The sequence below is a fragment of the Channa argus genome, chromosome 6 (genome assembly GCF_033026475.1).
Source record: "Channa argus isolate prfri chromosome 6, Channa argus male v1.0, whole genome shotgun sequence".
Lineage (NCBI taxonomy): Eukaryota > Metazoa > Chordata > Actinopteri > Anabantiformes > Channidae > Channa > Channa argus.
Window position 1 is genome coordinate 21,330,897 of NC_090202.1, and position 20,040 is coordinate 21,350,936.

Below are 20,040 nucleotides of genomic sequence, written 5' to 3' on the forward strand. Positions count from 1 at the left end.
CCACCAAGAAAGTGAACTTAAGAAAGACAGACTCAAAGTAAAATCACTATTTTGTTGATCTTTATTCATATATATATATATGTATATATATATAATTTATGTATTTATATATTTATATACTCATGTGTTTGACTGCCACTGTTAGAAAGTGTGACTCATCACATTATCACCTGTAAGCATAAATAATAACTTTTGTTTCTCTCTTGAAACCTGGTAAATCAACCAACTGAAAACAGTTATGGGTCATTTTCAGCACCATTGAATAGTACATTCTCTATATTGCATCAAGATATAAAAATATACAGATATAGTGTTTTTTTTCTTCTTTAAAACATTCTTTCCATGTTGTTCAATGGCATGAAACAAGAGAGGAAGAAAAGACCTCATGCAGATGATGAGGATTGTTACCATTATTATCATTTTATTATTAATCCTTAGCAAATCTGTACTTAACAGTTCATTCATCCATTCACAGCACTTTGAAAGTGTCAGTAGCAGCCACACGTGGGAGAAACACATAAAATATAACACGAGTTAGAGGGTTGTCCTCGCTCACAGTGCCACCGGCCTCCCAACCACTTTCAGAGAAAGAAAGCACAGGCGAGGAAGAGGCTAACAGAGACGTGGGAGTGTTGTGGTGGAGTGGAAGGGAAAACCATGAACCAAGCAGGCCGGTGGGCTGAAAGCTTCTCGCAACCATGACCAGTTCTTTTTCACTCTAAATACAGTTTATCCTCAGTCCAAAGTGGTGGTGATGATCATGATGCTCATGGTGCCCCCCCAACCCCACAAAAACATAAATTAAAAGCAGAAAAAAAGTCCCCCAAAAAATGCATCAAGTCTGTTTTAATGGTTTGAGGCAAACGAGAAAAATAAGCGAAGGCGCAGTCAGGGTGAGAGTTCATTTGCAGTGCATAGAGAGGGACTTCTGAGATGGAGACGGATTCACCGGTTGGTCGATCAGATGGAATTATTGCCGTTTCAGCCTGGCACACAAACACACACTCACACACTCACACATACCGAATAAATACACACCTCCACCCAGTATGAACAAGACACAAGAGTAAAGACAGAGAGAGAAAGAAAGCAGGGCTGGTTGATCAGGTTTTTGTGGTGCTCCCCTCTCTAGCTCTCTCTGGAAAAAAGCAGCCTCCAGGGTGGTGGGGGTGTGTGCTTTCACGTGTGTGTGGGGGTGCGCGATGCAAGTCAGAATATAAGGGCCAAACAGGTCTGAGCTCCACCAGTACACTCTGCTTCCAATCACCCGTCCGTCCGTGGCCCGCTGTCCTCTGAAAGACCTCACAGCCGTGAGGATGACACAAGCTCGTAGAACAGGACGTAGGCATCACTGCTGCGCACTTGGCTGGAGGACATTGGCGTTACTCTGGTAGAAAAGAGACAGAAAAGTTAAGATTAAGACAAAACAACTGAAATAGGCCATTTAGCATCTGTAAAAAGAAAGAATCCAAACTACATTTAAAAACCACAAAGCTAGTTTAGCAAAATTCCCTCTTACGGTATGATTTTGTTTTGTGCACAATATCAGGGATTAAATTTTATGTTAACATGGTGATTAAGTTGTTGAACATATAAAGGCATAAATGCAAATACCTTTTAGAGGGTTTCTAATACAATTTATGAACCTAAAAGGAACATCCATAATAAAAATTTGAAAACAATGACAAATATTCTTCCAATGCAAATGTTTAACGCTTAAATACCTAAATGAAATTAAATCTGAAATCTGAATCTAAATCTGAATAGAATCTATTCATAATCAGATTTTATGTACAGAAAACACATGCAAACAGTAAGTACTGCTGCAACAAAACAGTTTCCATCTCTAGAAACATCTTTTGGACTTTTAATCATAAAAAGAAAAGTCACCTTCTGACATTTCAAAGCCATTTGATAAAACGTAATTAAGAGATTAATAGATAAAATTAATGCAAAAGAAGATACCAGATAAACAGCTTTCATGGTAACATCTTTCCATATTAAACCCTTCATCCTCACAGTGCAGTACCAACACCGACTCATTACTCATTGAGTTATTCATTACAAACAGCTGGAGCAGCAGATGTGTGAAGTTGTGTGCAAAGAGCCATGGTGCTGTATTACTGTTGCAGTGATACAACAGTGCGCATTAAAGAGTGAATGTGGAAACGCACGAGACTTCTTTTACAGTATATATAGTTGAGTAGGATTGTGAGAGAGTAAAATGGTGCGTTGGGACTAAGTGTAGCGTAGCTAAAAGACGCCCGAAGAGAATGACTGTGAATGCTTAGAAGGGAGCAGTGGAGTTAAAGGAGGAGCAGAGCATTATATCCTGCTTCAGTTATTCCTCATTAATACTCTGCTTGTTTCACTCAGTATAATTCCATTTGGTACCTTTTATCTTTTCAACCACAGTGAGGCCATGGTAACTAGTACCACGATCAGTTTGCCGACATAAGACATTTTGACATGTTAAAAGCTTCAGTATAATATATTTATAATATATGTAAACAATATGTAATGTAATCCAAAAAAATTAGCATTAAATACTAGGCAATAAATATACTTCTGCGCGATTCTTTTCCAGTCATCCTACAGATAAATATTCAATGCAAATTTAAATTTTGGGAAGTTTTCCTTTATTTGTTTACATTATGTGTTTCTTGAATTTAAATATTTTTAATACATCATACTGCTGTTCCATTCTAGTAGAAACGTGAATGTATGTCCTTTGATGACATTTGTCCAAAAAAGCAACTTTAGTTTTTTCTGATATAATTTCAGGAAACAGCTTAGTTTTGTGACTGTAATCTTGCAAGTTTTTTTTTTTTTTGGTCATGATGTAAACTAACAAACTCATATCTTGGTTGAACAAGCGCTCAGACCCACCTGGAGTCATTAAATGTGTACCATTCTCCCAAGTTGGGGTTGCGACAGTAGGCTGTGTAGTGACCGCCCATAGTGGTGCCTGAGTGGTTGGACACTGCATACAAGTTGTACACTGCATTTACTGCAACAGGATAGAAAGAGAAACAAAATAGAATCTCATAGTTACAAGTTCCTTTATACCAATATATGAGAGCCTCTCAATTATGATACATGTCAAGCAGATGATAATTTTGTTTAATATTACAAAACATGAGCATTTAATACAGTGTTTTTCTTTCATGCCCATGATAATCATATTATTTAAAACCAGACCTGCATCCATTAATTGGTACTTACTACTGTTTTCTGAGGCGAACTCTCGCAGGTCGAGATCCTTCATGGGGAAGTTAACAAAAGTGGACAGTTTGCTGGTTCTTCGTGCTTCAGAGAAGCGTTTCAGGTCTGGGCAGCAGCTGGAGTCAAGGAACAACTTCTCTATACTATATGTACCACTCGGTACATTACACCGGCATTTTCTACAGTTGAACGCAATTTTTGTTACCAGGTGAAATTCTCACATTATCTTTGTTCATTGCATAGACACAAGTTACTTAGGCTTTACCCTGTCAATGAAATTAGGTTCAATTTCCAGTTCACAAACCCTTGGGTATTTGCAGATGTCAGTGCTCATTACTGGGATTCAAACACATCAGGGTTTTCTTAAATTTCCACCATACTTGCAATAACTGAGTCTTGACAACTGGTTTCAAATCTCACAAAACACTGACTCACTCAGATTAGCCAGGAAGCTGACGTTTCTATAATCCGATAAAAAAACAATTTCTAGTAGAAAGGATACGCAGCACTAAGATCTTGGGGAACTTCTGTATTGTGAACTTCTTAGTGCATCTCCTCCGAGCTTTACACCTGTAGCACGTCTGTATGGAGCAAGTACAGAGTTTGTTCACTAATAATTCCGAAACTGAACAGGCAGAATAGAAAAGTTACATTGTTCAATCGCATAGAATTTGTTAACCAACTGGATACCTACCGGCTTTTCGTCACCATCAAGAACGTCTTCTTTGGTGAAGAGCCGCATGCAGTCCATTAGACTCACCTCACCATAGCCCTTCTGAGCATAAACATAGATGCATTTAAAAATTAGCATACACAGAAACAACCATACAACACATACACACACAAACACAAAGCAAAGCAAAGCAAAGCACACAGAGAGACAGAGAGGAAACCAAAAAGCTTGTATTAAAAGTATTTCATCATGAGATAGTAAAGTCCACCGACTCAGAACTGAAAGTCATGTGCGATAAAACATGTAATGTGTGTGTCTTTTCTAACCTTGGCGATAGGTAGAGAGAGATCCCAGAAGGGGTCGAAGACAGTGGAGCAGAAACCACAGTGGCTGCAGGTCAGAGAGCTTTTCAGCTGCCCTACAAACAGGTCTGGAAGAGCAGGAAACGTGACATCAAACCAAATACAATACTTCACTGGATCGAGTGACATGCTTGTGTTTGACTTACCGACTATCTTACTGTCTTCTCTCTCCAGGTATTTACTCCACATCTTCTTCCCTTTCTCTTCATCCCTGAACAGCACAGAGTGGTTGAGAAGGTTACCATGACAGAGGAACACACACGCTAAGTTTTTCTGCTACAGTAAAATAATCTAAAGGTTGGACCTGACCAACTTTATTCAGATTAGGTTGCAGAATGTGGGAATAAAGGATAATTTCGATCATTGTCTAAATCAGTTGTACTGTCCACAAGCACCATGCAACATTCAAGGTGAAATTGTGGAGACTCCAAAGACAATGGACAATGTTTACAGGGGTCTTGGTTTCCAGAATGAAGACACAAAACATGTCACCCAGTAGAAATGTGTCTGGCTGGTGTTTTTTATTTGTTTTTTGGAGAACAGAGGACTATGGCATTAAGAATGAAGCGAATCCAGTCTGTAGACTGAACAACAACTAAACATAGGTGGAGAAGATTTTGTGTCTGTATGGTGATTTTGGACAATATGACTGCCCAAAATCTTTTTTTTACCCCCAAACCCAGTATTTCCTCAAAGAGTGGACCTGTTTGGAAATGCTGAAAGTTGCAGAGATTAAATGTGACCCTCAATTAAGCTGTTGTTTGTAGCTGATAATCATATGTGGGATGATACACACACACTTTTTGTCAGGCTGATTACTTACGGCAGGTGGTCAAAGTCTTCCACGGTGCCTCTCGGCCTGACAGTGACCCTGTTGACTTCGTTGTGCAGACCATCTAGGAGGAAGCGTAGGAACTCCTGAGCGTCCTGTTGGCTGCAAAACACGCAATCAATCACTAAGAACCAGAAACATCCACCGCTAAATCTGTAGACATATTTCTCAGGCAAAACTAAAACTCAGAAATCACAATAAAGATAATCAGCTTGTAAAACCCAGAGTAAAGAAAGTAACAGAGCTTACTTGTATCCCACAAATCTGGGAGCATATCTCTGGATCTGAGTTTTGAATTCAGAAGGGCTGACGGCCTCACTGCTGGATGATGTCCACATGGTCTGTATCAGCTTGGCAAATTCTACCAACACAAAAACACTCAAGTTACTCACATGTCGAGATATACACTAAACACTAAACTTATTTTGCAACGAAGTATTTGGGTTAACAGGAATGAATTGAGGGTGCAACTCACTTTTCGACCCAAATGCCTATAAAAACATTCTCACTTTGTATCCAAACCTAAATAATAAGAACTAGTTTCCTCATTGTTTCCTCATATTTAATCCAAAGGTAAAGAGTTTTACTTGTAAGTGGCACCGAGGAATGTTGGTTTTGGACTCTAGGGGGCCTGCATGACACATCTCTTACCTTCCATGAGGGCTGTGTTAGTGCGGCTGTTGTTGTTAAGGTCTCTGCGGTGCGAGTTGTGCAAGCAGTAGTCTCTCAGGCTTTGCGTGTTGCTGAGACACTGCAGGATACTGTTCATGAAGCACTGCAAGGAAACAACAACAAAAACAATGTCATTCAGATTCAGAAGAAAAAGCAACAAGTTCAACTCTTCCTCATGTATTGGTGACTCTTTTTGCTGGAAACAAATTAGAATGCTAGTAGAATTAAAATTTGCTTTGTAATGTAATGTGTTATTTTTTGCAGGATAACTGGTTTACGGATCGACATACTACTCATAATGTAGCTGAATCTGGCAAATTAAAGTTCCACATTATGGGAAATTGTTGTTTTCTTGTTGAGAATCTGATAAAACACCCGTATTTGTACACTAAGTATGAACCTAAAACCACAAGGTAAAGCTTAAAGTAGCATAAACACTAAGAGCAAGAGGACACAATGTCACTAATTAACTGACAAATTATATGTTTTATCTACGCAAAAGCCAAAGAGTAACACAGACACATTGTGGTTGTATAGGTTAATTCTTATCTTGGTTTCTGAGTCTCTGTTGCTTGTCTGGCAACCTCAAGGTGACACTCCAAGTGAAGAACTGTGAAATAGTATGTGAATAGTCCTGCAGACATTCCTCCAAAAAACCACTACATTTATAACTTTTTTGTTTCATTTCTACACCTAGAGTTTTGTATGGATAAAACAAATGTATCTTCTCTACGAGACAGTAACCATATACGTTTCCAAAATGGCTAACTATTCCTTTAAGCTTATTTATGTTCACATTAATGGATTCATATATTGCTTTGATACTTTGTTATTAATGCACCTAATTATTATTTTAATTATTTTACTGTAACTTTTTTCTAGACAAAGTGAAAAAATCTCAGTATAACTGCTGAGTAAGATTAATAAGTATCACATACACAGACTCAGGTTGTCAAAGGCTGTGTATACACTGCTCCTGACATGTGTCCACATGACACACGTGCGATTTGGTAGGATCAAACCAGTCACAGAGAGAGAGAGAGAGAGAGAGAGAGAGAGAGAGAGAGAGAGAGAGAGAGAGAGAGAGAGAGAGAGAGAGAGAGAGAGAGAGAGAGACAGCGTCCACCCTGGTCCATAGGTCAAATCTCTATGATTAGGTTACTGTACAAACACACTGACAGTAACACACACAACCACACACACACCACAGCTCATGTTGTTTATTTTAGGAGGCATCCTTCTGGTTGTTGCCTGGCAAATACCCTCTGCTGCAATATTATTCTTGTGTGGACTCCTTGAGATCAACAATCTCACTGAGGTTAAGGAATGTTTTGGATTTTAAGAATTTCACGTGAGCCTTCTTCACTGCTGTAAACAATAAGACATCAGCTCTATAAAGATGTAACTAAATGCATATGTTTCAGCAGTACTTACAGTGTTTCCTAGGTTCTTGAGTCCTACCAGGCCTTGGGCACTCTTTGAATTCTGAAAAACAGAGGACACAATATTAAGATCAAACGGCAAATCCAACTTATAATCCTCTGCAATGACAACTGCTGTAGATTTATTTGAGAAATTCACCCCAAAATAAAGAAATCTTCATCTTGTTATACCATAATCTAATAACGCTGAAATACTTACATGTTCAGAGCCTGGCTTTTTTATTCCAGGACCCATGAAGAAAGAAGCATTTAAAATGTCTATTGCACTCTTTATATATGCATTTTTAATAGTGTTGCATTATGATGCAAAGATTGTTTTTATAATTTATCTCCTTTCTGATCCCTGTGCTACCTCTCTTTCCTCTCTTAACCTCTAAAATAAATGGAACACACAAATAACTGCATTGTAAATTACTAAATATTACTAAATAATTATATTTAAATAAGAAACAATCTTCTCACCTCCAGTGTTGAAATTTCTTATATTTCTTGAGTTATCAAGGATAAAATTAATCCTTGTATTTTTTTATAGTTTGCATTCAGCTTTTCACTGACTATGCCAGATTATATTATACATATAATATATGCCACGTTTTTCTAACACTGCTGAAGTGTTTTAGCATGGACTTGTACTTTAACAATATCTTGAAAATGAGCAAACCCAGGAAATGCTATTAAAATGTGACCTATCCACACTGCAACTGAATGTGTGTTGTGTCTGTCTGGGAAAAACTGAAAAAAAAGAGTTTTTTTCCTGGTCAGCATTATCTTTAGAGAGGAACTTGTTTTTGTTACTTTGCTGTCAGTTTCTTTTGAGGTAATTCCTCCCAGATGGCAGAGACCTGATCAACAACACTAGGTTAACACAGAATCACTGTACCTTGAGAAGTTTATACGATGTAGCTTTTAATGTTGCAATTTCTAAGAAAGCATGTAATACATTAATTTTAGCTCAGTGGAACACAACAGATGGAAAAGCATATTATATTTTTAAATTCTCATAATAGTGCAAATGCTTTGCAGAACTTATGTCATCACTTGCTGTGGTTAGATTTCATTACATAAGTTGAGTGGTTATATAATTGAGTAGCTGGAGGAAGAACCAACAAAGAATGTGGGGGTGGGTAAGGAATGCACTTGTGCCTGCAGCTAAGAAGCAGATGCAGCTGATAATTATGCTATAGAAAACATGAGCTATGCCAAATTTAATTCATTTTTCCACATCTACAAGAATCACTAAACACAAATTTGTGCCCTGTCAAAGAAAGTTGATAAAGTTGTTGGTAGTGGTGTGATAACTAAGATAATATTTTCTTACTGCCCCAACCTTTTCAAAAACTGTTACTACAGAAGAGACAGTAACTACAATATAGTGATTTAAAATATGAATTCAAATAAATGGATAAACCAACTAGTGTCCAGCACAAAAAACTAAAACCCTGGTAACTTGAGCTTGCATTTTCTAGACAGAGAGCACCAGTCACCTAATCTCACTGGCAGTTGAAATCTATCTCACTCGTGTTCAGCGTTTGGTGAGCCAAGAGCACATTCACTGAGAGTCTACTGTGTATCCAGACCACCGTGAAAATGGGAAAAATCCAAGGTGAGACGACTGATACCTGCAATCATTTAACCATTCCCTGACTAAATCAAATAAAGTGTGTAAAAAATATTATTTGTATTTGTAAAAACAAATATTTGGCTAAAATGACACTGAAAGTGGTTTCAGCTTTTCTAAACTGAGAATTGTTAAGAGGATGCAAATATCATTTATAATATAGGGTAGAGAGGCTGAATACAGCTCATAGATACTGATCCCTGCAGTTAGCAGCTTCACCCGATAAGCACCACAGTTCTGCATATGTTCATTTGCATACTGTATATGACTACCATACTCTGGACTACACTCCTCTGTGATCACACATTTAAAATGGTCTTTAGGTGAAGGGACCTATGAATGTGCTGCACCATTTCCTGAATTGTTACAGAACCTTTAACCATCAACATAATCATTATAATCAATGACACTAACAGAGTTTTACACATATAATACAGGTAGTAATTGGTGCCAATTGTGTTTGCATCAATACTAAGCAGTGGACATGGACTTGCACAAAATGAGTTTTATCGAATAATTTGTTAATTATTACTTTTCAGATCAATCAATTAAAAAATTTAACAAAAATCTCTCTTTGCACTTTCTAGAGCTATGCAGTCTTTCACATATCACATTTGAACTGCAGTAGTCCAAAGCCCAAAACAATTCACCACAGACTTTTAAAGCTGCTTTTATTAATTTATAAACCACCTGGGGGCACCAAAACAACCTGTAAACAAAACAGTGACATACTACTGCCTTGTTAAATTATTATCCACATCAAGCAGACACAGCAGAACATCAACATTCATCTGGACTTTTATTTGTTTTAAAGTAACTCCTGATGAAAATATCTGTCTCTGTCACTGATAAACAATATCGCTAACTTTCTCTGTTTCATGTCTAGTGATGGTAATCAGTTAAAGTCAGTTAGCAGTAGGGCTAAAGGATATAAGAAAATAATGAAATTGCGATTTTCTTGGGCAATATTGCAATTGCAATATTTAAAAAAATTTGCTACTTCTGTATTATTCAGTGCAGACAAGCTATAAATGATAAGAATGCTCAGTGTAACACAGAATATCAATTAATTATTCAACTGTTTAGTATTAGTTAATAGGAGCTTTTTCTTGCTGCTGCAAGAAATTAAAAAGGAGAAGTACTGAAAGTGAAAAAACTGACACATTGAACTGACAGCCACTAAAATGCTTTGGCCTAATATGAAGTGCACATTTGGTAACTCGTGCAGCTTGAAATATTTAAATAATTATGATTTTCAGTAGTTTCAGCTTTAACAGAAGTATCTGTTGCATTGCAGGTTTAGAGAAAAAACACTGAAAGTGACAACAGAAATGGAAGTAATAAGTCCTGTCCTGCGCTTGGCCTTCTGGAAGTTCACATGATTTTAGGTCGGCCTTCTGTTCATAAATAAGGTGAGCCTGCACCTTATCTACTTATGCATACTGATAAGGGAAGGGCTTTTTACTATTATATAAATAACCTCTACCATCTGTTATTTATTCAAGGAAAAGGGCATCAGTACAGCATGTGGAGGGAAAAAACATGGTTTATCTAAATCCTCCTTTCTGTACATTTCCCTTTACTGAATACATGAAGAACTTTATTAGCCACGACAGCGTGCTGTGACATAAGTAAACACACAAACTGCCACGTCCAGCTGCCTCACAGTGGTTATTATGACAGGATGCAAGACAAATCCTCTGGTCCCTCCCAATTGATTTCATAACACAAACATACACACACACTTCCTCCACCGCTGGAATGTGTGGATGTCTACGTCTGATCTTGCTGCACTCTGCTGAGTAATGCCACAGCTGGTCCCAAAAATAGTAGCTCTGCTTTTAATAACGCCTGCTAGTCCATTCCCAATTGGCTGTGCCTTTGGCCAGTCTGGCACACGTCACAACAATGAAACATCTCAGTTCTGTCTCCGTAGCAACGCTTTTCTTATATTTTGTGGCTGAAAAGCTGGAGGACATAGTGATATCACAGTGATGGAGCTGAGCATGGAGTGACTGTGCGAGTGACTCAGTGTGAGAGAGTTAACAGTGTGAGGAGCTAGCTGTGAATGACTTGGTGGAGATGTGAGTTTGAGACTTGAATATTTTTAGACGGAAGCTGAAATCAGCCAATATTTTGTTCTAACATTCAGCATTTCCATTTTAATTCTGCCACATTAACAAAAACAATTTAGCGTGGCAAGATTTATGGTTTTTAGTGCATCATGGGCCACTAATGCTTTCCCCTAAAAGGCATAGTAATTACATTATATTTTGTGAGTTAACACTTCCTCAGGGCCAAGGAAATAGTTTTCACAAACTTATGAGGGACACCTTCCACGTTATACTATTACTCTAATCAGTTATTATATATTTAAGAATCTTCTTCTTGGTCATCTTCATCATATTTTGCTTTTATCAGTACATTTCTTCCATTTGAGCTAACAGTAAAGACATCTTTATAATAGTTAAAATACTTTACCCTTTTCATAGCCTAAATTAGTGATCTATGATGCATAAATCGACCAATATTCAACAAAAAGGAACCAATATTTGACAACCAAGAATACTGTTGTCAGATTACATCTTGCCATATAATTGGATGAGCACATTAAAGACAGCAAAGAGGCAACCTTTTCATTTACATATTAGCTTTGATTCATTGGCCATTTCATTTGAACTTGCTTCTCAGCTAGCTGCAGGGCCTTTTGTTATAATGCCCAATTCCTCCACAATAACCTTCCTGCGAACCTTAAAATCCAAAATTAAAATTCTAGAACAAATTGACCAGCTGCTCAACATACACATTAGTAAACAGCATAGGTTGGATAGTGGTTTTCATGGGTGTTTGGTAGGGTCTTCTACGTTTCATACTACTTTCAATCAGCTATGCACATTGTAGAAAGCAGGAAAAGGCAAATGTGAATTAGGGGTTTCCTAGTTATTGTTTACTAGGAATATAAAAAAAAAAAACTGTAAAGCAACGGATGACTGATTAGACTATACACTGATCAGCCACCACATTAACAACCCCCTGGGGGTTTTAATATAAAAATATTACTGTGTAAGTTTAGTTTTTAAATATTATGTCTCATTATGGGTTAATCAACTGTCAGCACATAAAGGGATTGCTCCTCCTACACCATTAGGAATCTTTGACCCTCATTTGTTTGATAATTGCTGTACACATTTTGCCATAATTACCATAATCATACTGTTAGGGACCAAGTCAAGTTGACCATTAGTGGGAGCCCTGAGACACAGCAGCTCAGGACTAACCCTCCATCTTATGCAATTTTGTTGTGCACCTATATAATGACAAATAAAGCACTTTACCTTTACCTTTTACTGGTTACTTTGACTTGTTTTTGTAAGTACTTTGTAAGTAGCTTTTACTTGAGTCTTGAGTTTGTGTGCTTAAACTACCTCTGCAAACAGTGTATTACATTTTTCTGTGTATGGGGCTGTGTAGTTGCAGACTGCGTAGAGTGGCCATGTTGACCCTTGTCCTCCATGACATTTTTTAGACCACCGGTATTAATGTTGCGGCTGATGTATAATAATAAAGTACAAACTCTAGTATTTTAAAACGGTATCATACAAACAATCTGAATGGCTACAAAGATAAAAAGTGAAAACACCAAAGTTACTTTGAAACATGAACATAGTGCACAGCTCACAGAAGCTGCAAATATTTACAGTCCAAGTCCAAGTCAAAGCAAATTGCTTACAAAAAAATAAAGTCTATTCCATGTTAAATATTATAGTACTGTCTGTACTACTATACTATTGATTGAATTTCTTGAATAAATTTACATAAATCTTTTTACTAGAGATGAGTGCTTGACATAAACACAAAAAAACCATTGCACATACACATACATAAACTTTCCACCCACATCCTGACAATTACTAATTGTTTACATTACATAGTGAGTTTTGGAAATGCTATTATTACTCCTGACACGCTACCTCTGTATCTCTTCATAATAAATGCTTCAATAGGCTCTAGTGTTCGTCATCTTTCACAGATGTTGCTGTATCAACAAACGTGAAGCAGTGTCTGTGTTTATGGATCAAAGAGTTTAGGTATGAATACATGACACACATATGTGACAAAAAGCTATAAAAAGCAGTATTTACCAATGAAAACTTTGGGGGAGTATGTAATCTTGGTTCAATGTGTTGTTAATTTCTTCTTGATTTCATATAAAGCTTGTAGTCAAACGTGTGGTTGTTTAGTTCTTGGTTTGAAAGTGTTTATTTTGGTAATATTCATCCTACATGTGTAGCTATGCTCTGCTGACAAAGTTTAGGCAGTGATCGTGGAAGCCCGGAAACACAGCGCTCTGTGTATTTGGAGCTGGTTCCTGCTCAGTGCTGTGGAAGCTGACCAATCAGAGCAGACTGGACTTATTGGGAGTGGGAATTAAAGAGACACAATGTAAAACAGAGCGTTTCAGGCACAGCGTAAAAAGAGGTTTCAAATTTGAAACCGAATAAAAATATGAAGCTTAAAATGAGAGTAACGTGGATCCTTAAAGGTTTTTAATCATAGCTAAGTACTTGTTGCAGCACCAAACCTGCAATATTACATGCTCCTTGTTTTTCTTACAGGTATCACTTTGGCAACATTACATTTGTTAGATTTTGTTTGATGTTTGACTTAAAGTAACCCACAGAACGTAAGAGCAGGGAAGTGTTGGTTGATCAGGAGCCAACAGTGGATCAAAATAGTTATTATATGTGCCATCTACTTATGTGTCTGAAGTATTTAGCAATATTATAAGATGGTTTAAATAACCACCTTAGTACCTTGCATAACACAGTCACTATTCAGTGCATCTGTCTAAGCTGTTGGCAATTAATTAAACTAAAGCAGAGATGTTACATCAAGAAAAGGAATCATAGTTAAGGACTTTGATAGAGGAAGAGATGAAAGGAGAAATTAAGGGAGCAGAGCAGATAGATTATAACAACAGTCACATGAGGAAACATACATCCACCATTAATATTCCCAGTTGTTCCATGTGAGTGAAAAGATTCATAGTGCACACAAAACAGGCAGCCCAGGGGGATAACTTTGTATAAATGCTCTATTCATAAATGTCAGAAGCAACACTGGCAACTGGTGAACTACTTTAGAAAAGCTACTCCTTTGAGGCTAAAAGCATCATGAAGAGAGGCGACATTAAAAGGCATTCCAGAGGCCAGGTTGAGCTGCTTTTTAAAGCCGGGAATAAGAGACAGCGGAAATGTCCCTCTGGCATATACCCAACTTGCTGAAAGTCAAATTTATCCATCCACTGTGCTCAATTAAATCAAAGCTGTAGAACTGCTGGCCTGAGAGATCGAGGGTGGCATTGAAGCAAAGGAAATGGGTCAAAGCAAGGTGAAGAGGCAGGGACAAATGAATAATCTCTGATCGTGGCTCTGCTTTTAGAGGTGAATAAAAGCAGGAAAACAGAAAACAGAGCAAGACAACAAATAAAACTTTTTTTTTACTCGGTGCACAAATGTGCATTACCTCAGTGAACTCTCCCACACCACTGTATCACGCATTCTTTGTTTACATCAAACTTAATCCCGGAATCCAGTTTAACATGCTTTCATGCTGATATGCAACCGCTTGACGTAAGGCACTCGATGATAAAATCTTAAGGTGACAACAAAAAGGAGAGGTTGAGCAGAGGTTCCAAGGCTACTTTAAGGGTTTTACTCGCCTGGTCAAATTAAGTGTATGTTGAATTTTTTTATGTATATTTTCTAGGGTCAGTGGAAAATAATGATAATTCCTGTTTGAACAGATGTGAAGTTAACATGAAACATAACCTTTTAAAGAGAGATCTACAGTACTGCACACACTTGTTGTTGCAGCATCTCCTTAGTAATTCAAAACTTGTGGAGGCTGTACATGGCGTGGGAAAATAACAAGTTCGGTGCATGAGTGACATAGCCTAATGAAATCCCAAAAGGAAGCTTATTTCAAACTACGAATGAGTGCAAGGGAGCATTCTGAAAAACTCTGTACCATCTGCTAATACGTTTAACTGCTCTGCATAGTTTGGGCAAAGAATGTGACAGTATTACATCTATGTACTTTTATAGATGTATAGAATTTAAGCAATGGGTTGACAACAAGAGTGATCTATTTTCAACTGAAGCTGTTGATATATTGACAGTATTGATATCTTTACATACTGAGAGAAACAAAATATAAAACAGATCATCAGTCATTGTTCATGTTGTACTCTTATAGGGAAACTATTAATTTGGCTAATAATGTATGTTTTTTTTATTTTCACACATATTATTATACATACCACAATGAAGCAATGAATTTTATCAAATGACTTACTGCAATACATTGAGAGATACAGTATTTAAGGGCTAGCTAAGACACTATAATTAATATGGCAATTGTGTTTAAGTGTATACTACCATATCATCTATATCACATAATTTAATTACAAATGTTTCTGATTAATAAAAAAGTTCAAAACAAACAAATAAACAAGTAAATAAATAAATATTCCATGGAATCAATAGGGGCTCAAAATACAAAATCAAAAATCATTAAGGGTGAGTAATTTCTAATTGCAGTATTGGCAATGGTATAAGAACATGCTGCCTAGTGACAAAGCAATAACAAGTGCCTCTTTCCCCTGTCTGCTCCGTGTGGGTCTCTGGGGCTGTAAACTAAACTTCACACAACAGCGGCAGGATGCCTGGGTCCACCTGGCAGTGCAGAATGCCAACTGCTGATTGGCTGGCAAAGCAGCGTGAGAGAGAGAGCAACAGAACAGTCTGTTCTGACCTGTCTCCCTGTTTGCTAGGCCATCATAAATGATCTCTCTCGTACTCTCTGTGGGTTACCTCTTATTCTACCATTGCATTTCTTCCATGTGAGCTAAAATGACATGTTCACTCCCACAAATATACTCAGTGTTTGATGGACAAAAAAGGCTGTCTGACTGTTCTTAACAGTAGTGAGATGAATTTAGGCATCAGAGGTGGTAGAGCCAGTGCCCGGTGACGTAGCCCCACAGATCATCTCTCTCTCTTGCTCAAATGCAAACAAGTAAACGACGAGATCCTCTTACTCAGAAGAAAGGCTGCCTTTCTGAGAAATACAAATATATATAGCTATGATCATATGAACTGGCCCCTTTTTGCATTGCTCTAGACCAAGACAGTGTGAGAAGACACTCTAACACCATCTTCACCCACTGTGGGTATCAAGCTAAAACCCAACATTGTTAGATAGCAGCTTGACAGCATGTGGCCATAAAGCAATGTGTTGGTGTCTTATGCTGTTGCTCTGCTCATTTTCACACGTATCCATTGGTATGCGTTTCAGTCACTAAGGTACTACACTGAAAGATCACAGCATAGCCCTCCACAAGTACAATGGAGATAACTGAATACTACTTTGGAATGAAGTACTTCCATCCCAACTGAATCCTGCAGAAATACCACATAATATCCAGAAGTTATTTCCACTGAACTGAAAACCTATGTGGTACTCTTAGGATATGAAATAAACCCTCACCCAATACCACATCCTCATAATATGTGTCTTTGGCTGAGTAACACTGCATCTTTCAGGAGACTGGCCTAGTTACAATAATACATTAATAACAGGACACGCCGCATGAGTAAATAAGTTCATTTTAGCAACTACGAACAACTACTAACCTTAAAAAACTAAACACCATACTTTGACAGGACACTATATTTTAAAGTAAATATTACAAACAAAATGTTATTTTCACACTGAATTAAAAATTATTTTCTCTAATAAGGTATTTTGTATTAAGTCACACATCGTTTAGTCACTAAAAATAGATGCTAGTCGCATCCAAGCCTAAAGTAACAGCGTTATCATTCAATGTAATTGAAGGCATATATTTTAAGTAATTTTGCAAACAATTTAATTTCATACAGTGTTAATATTTATAGAAATATTAATAATAAATAAATATAAAATTATAATAAAAAACAAAAACTCTGTGAATAATTAACTGATTATCATAGTTATTGGATATTCATTTTCTGTGTAACAATCAATCGTTTCACATTGAATTTTGATCACTGTGAGCAAGCATTCGGAGGTCAAGCTGTGAACCTGTTGTGCAGAAACATGTGCACGATGTCAGATAACCATAAACACACTATCATATACACCAAGTTTAACAGTCATGCACACTTGCACTCATACTTCTACCATTCCCATACTCATATGCAGTACACATTCAAATAGAGACCTACGGCACGTTTTTTTGCCATGCGTGTGATGGTCTGTAATGAGGGAGTGGTGGAGGACATATAATGAGCAATAGCAGATGGGGAAGAACAGGACATGAGGAGCAGGTGGATGGTGACAACAAAACAGAAAACGTGCCAATCAGCCATGCCACGGCAGGAAAAATGTACTCTAATGTGATTTCTCATTACATGCCAGTAGCAGTCACACACCAACTCTACACATATATACAAACACACACAGTAGCAGCAGAAAGTGACATCAAAATCAAAGTTATTCATCTTCTTCTGATATGAAAACCAATAAAGCTGATAAGTAGGCTTGTAAATCTTACTTTCGCCAACATGTATTATTAAACTCTGTTTATCTACACAAGATGTGGACAGCAGTGGCAGCTTTACAGTGAATAATTTATCTAAGAATTTAACACTGTCTCTCACTGTAAGTAAGGCTACATGGTAACCAACGGAAACATTTACCATTACATCAATACACAGTTTATGTCAATATATTGGTTCAGTAAAGTCAGAGCCATGTTAATGTATTTTGTTTAAATCATTGTAAAGAGGCTTGTCTACCAGGAAAAAATATACTGTAGTGGAAATTGGAACATGAGCAAATCTTGAGCAAAAATGTGTTTCCATAAGTCCTCACTTGAAAGTCAATGATTGCTGTACATAATACATTATATTGTATTTTATTATTATCATGATTATTTTATTTTGCTGTACGGTGGCTTTATTTGAGTTTTATTGTATCTTATTAATCTATTTTGCTTTTTATCTGTATCTGTTTTATCTGTGACCTTGAGTGCCATAAAAGGCACCTATAAATAAAATGTATTACTATTATTATTATTATTATTATTATTATGTATCCAGCACTACATTTATCTGTATTTGTGGCCTCATTCATATGGAAACAGACAGTACCTTACATATCCTAGTTTTTCCAATGAATAAAGAAAGCCCCATGAGACAGGGCATTTCTTTATTAATTTCCATGATATGCCAACACTGTAACACAAGTGCAGTAAAGTGAGAGCTGTAATGTATGAGAGGGATTAAACAGTGGTTATATAACCAGTGACCTGCCAGTGCAGGCCTACTGATCCTGGCACAGCACAGTGCAGCGGCTTATGAGAGCGGCTTATGAGAGCGGCTTACCTCTGCAAATGACTCACTTCAACGTTAACAGCTAAACTCACATCATCTATTACAAGATACATAATACTGTCAATCAAATAAAAATCTGTGTCGGCTTTGTAAGAACAAAAAGGCCCACTTCTGCCAGCGGCACTCATAACGTTACAAATCCTTTGCAGCGTTGGCCCAATTCTTGGTCACATGAAGCTCGGATGTGAAATAAAACCTCTCAAACTGAGTGCGTACTGAGTTTCACTAACGTGACATTCACAATAATAATGGCCGTAAAGCAGCACTCACTGTACGTTTACTGTACGTTTATTGTACGTTCATGCCGTTTGCTGCGAGCCACACGAGTCATTTGCACTAACTGGACATCGTTTTCCCACACAAGCACCAATTTCTATGTAACCGAATAGAAATAACTGCTTACTGTCTTAAGAGTTTTGTAGTTCCACCAATCGCAAAGTAATAATACATCAATTCATATGTTTAAGACCAAATTGAGCTATTGTTGAATGGAGTTTTCAGAGAGCGGAACACAGCCACCATCTCTCTCTTACCTTGGCTTGGTTGATGAGAAGCCCTACGAAAGTTGACACCAGCACGGACCCGGACATGCTGCCTTTCCTCCGCATCTCCTGCTTCAGGAACGGAAAAGCGGCGCTTGGCGGCTCCTCGGGTACGGTCACCGTGTAGGACTGTCGCATGCTCGGCATGCTGGCGGATAACTGAAACTGGCTACCGGTGCGAGCGACCCAAACGACAGCTAATGTTTTTTCTCCTGCTCTTTGGTTAATTGAACCTTATTCTACTGCAGGCGGCGATTTTGATGTTTCACTCCCGTTTCTGACAGGCTGTCTGCCGGTCCTCATTCATTCATACAACAGCACCAACCTCACAAATCTCGCCAATTTGACGTGTGGGTTTCCCTTCAAATGATACTAAGAGAATAACAACAACATGGGAGCACAGGTAAAATGGAGAAAATATCAGTCTAATGTCAATCGAGCCACTGATACACTGATAAGTGCATCATTCTACTCAGGTTAATGCGCGCACCCAGTCATTTGAGCGGCTCTGTAAATGGCAACAAAACTAAATTGTGTTCCCTTTCCGTTATTACAGGAGTGGAGCTCCGCCCCTTTTGGCTCGGGTTAAAGCCGGCCTACAACAAACGTCAGAGACCGCCTCCATCCGTGATGTCTACGTCAAAGTCCATCCTTCTCCACGCTCCTGTAACAGTCTGAAGGACTAATGCTGTGGTCCAAGGAGACTGCTCATCACACAGAACACTAGCCTAAGTCATCCAGGCCATGGCTTATATGCCACAATATGTTCCATCAGATACAAAATGACAACACAATAAATAAAAGACACACTGCAGTAGGTTACAAAAGGGGTGTATACAAGAAATTATTTCAAGAACAATCTTTCCCAGTGCCTCTAAAATTAGGAACAGCAGTGCTAAAAGGTTCACCCACAACACAAAGAAATGCGGTTACACAATATTTTGAGAAAAAAAAGTTGCTTTGTCAACCCATGTGATGACATTTACATCATTTACATTTACAAGCTATTTATTGTACTACTATTAAAAAAAGGAACTGTTATCTTGACACCAGACACGAGAAAAGCTAGTAATTTAAAGAGCTTATATTAGCCCCTTAATTCATTTTTACATACAAAGAGTAGTTTGTGACATTTTCTTCACCAATAGAATTTTATAAATGCATCTTTCATAACACATAGACTGCTATTTGTCCCCCATTAGACTGTTCAACCTGAAATCTGCACTATTTAAAA

The 20,040-nt window shown here is 37.6% G+C and overlaps 1 protein-coding gene across 7 annotated transcripts in view; it reads right to left on the minus strand.

Moving 5' to 3' along the window:
- Nucleotides 1–38: 38 nt before the first annotated feature.
- usp2a (ubiquitin specific peptidase 2a) overlaps nt 39–20,040 on the minus strand; it is a 37,453-nt gene continuing 17,451 nt past the window's right edge. For 4 of the 7 annotated variants that reach the window (XM_067506794.1, XM_067506793.1, XM_067506795.1 and 1 more), the window contains exons 4-14: nt 7,199–7,249; nt 5,744–5,867; nt 5,342–5,453; nt 5,084–5,194; nt 4,407–4,471; nt 4,225–4,328; nt 3,920–4,000; nt 3,728–3,806; nt 3,226–3,330; nt 2,890–3,010; nt 39–1,387 (exon numbers count right to left, since the gene is read on the minus strand). In XM_067506794.1, coding sequence (XP_067362895.1) covers nt 1,303–1,387; nt 2,890–3,010; nt 3,226–3,330; nt 3,728–3,806; nt 3,920–4,000; nt 4,225–4,328; nt 4,407–4,471; nt 5,084–5,194; nt 5,342–5,453; nt 5,744–5,867; nt 7,199–7,249 — 1,038 coding nt within the window. In that variant the 3' untranslated portion in view covers nt 39–1,302. Of the gene's footprint in view, nt 1,388–2,889; nt 3,011–3,225; nt 3,331–3,727; nt 3,807–3,919; nt 4,001–4,224; nt 4,329–4,406; nt 4,472–5,083; nt 5,195–5,341; nt 5,454–5,743; nt 5,868–7,198; nt 7,250–18,797; nt 19,332–20,040 lie in introns of those variants that run through there. The other 3 variants (XM_067506799.1, XM_067506798.1, XM_067506797.1) reach the window with 3 other exon arrangements.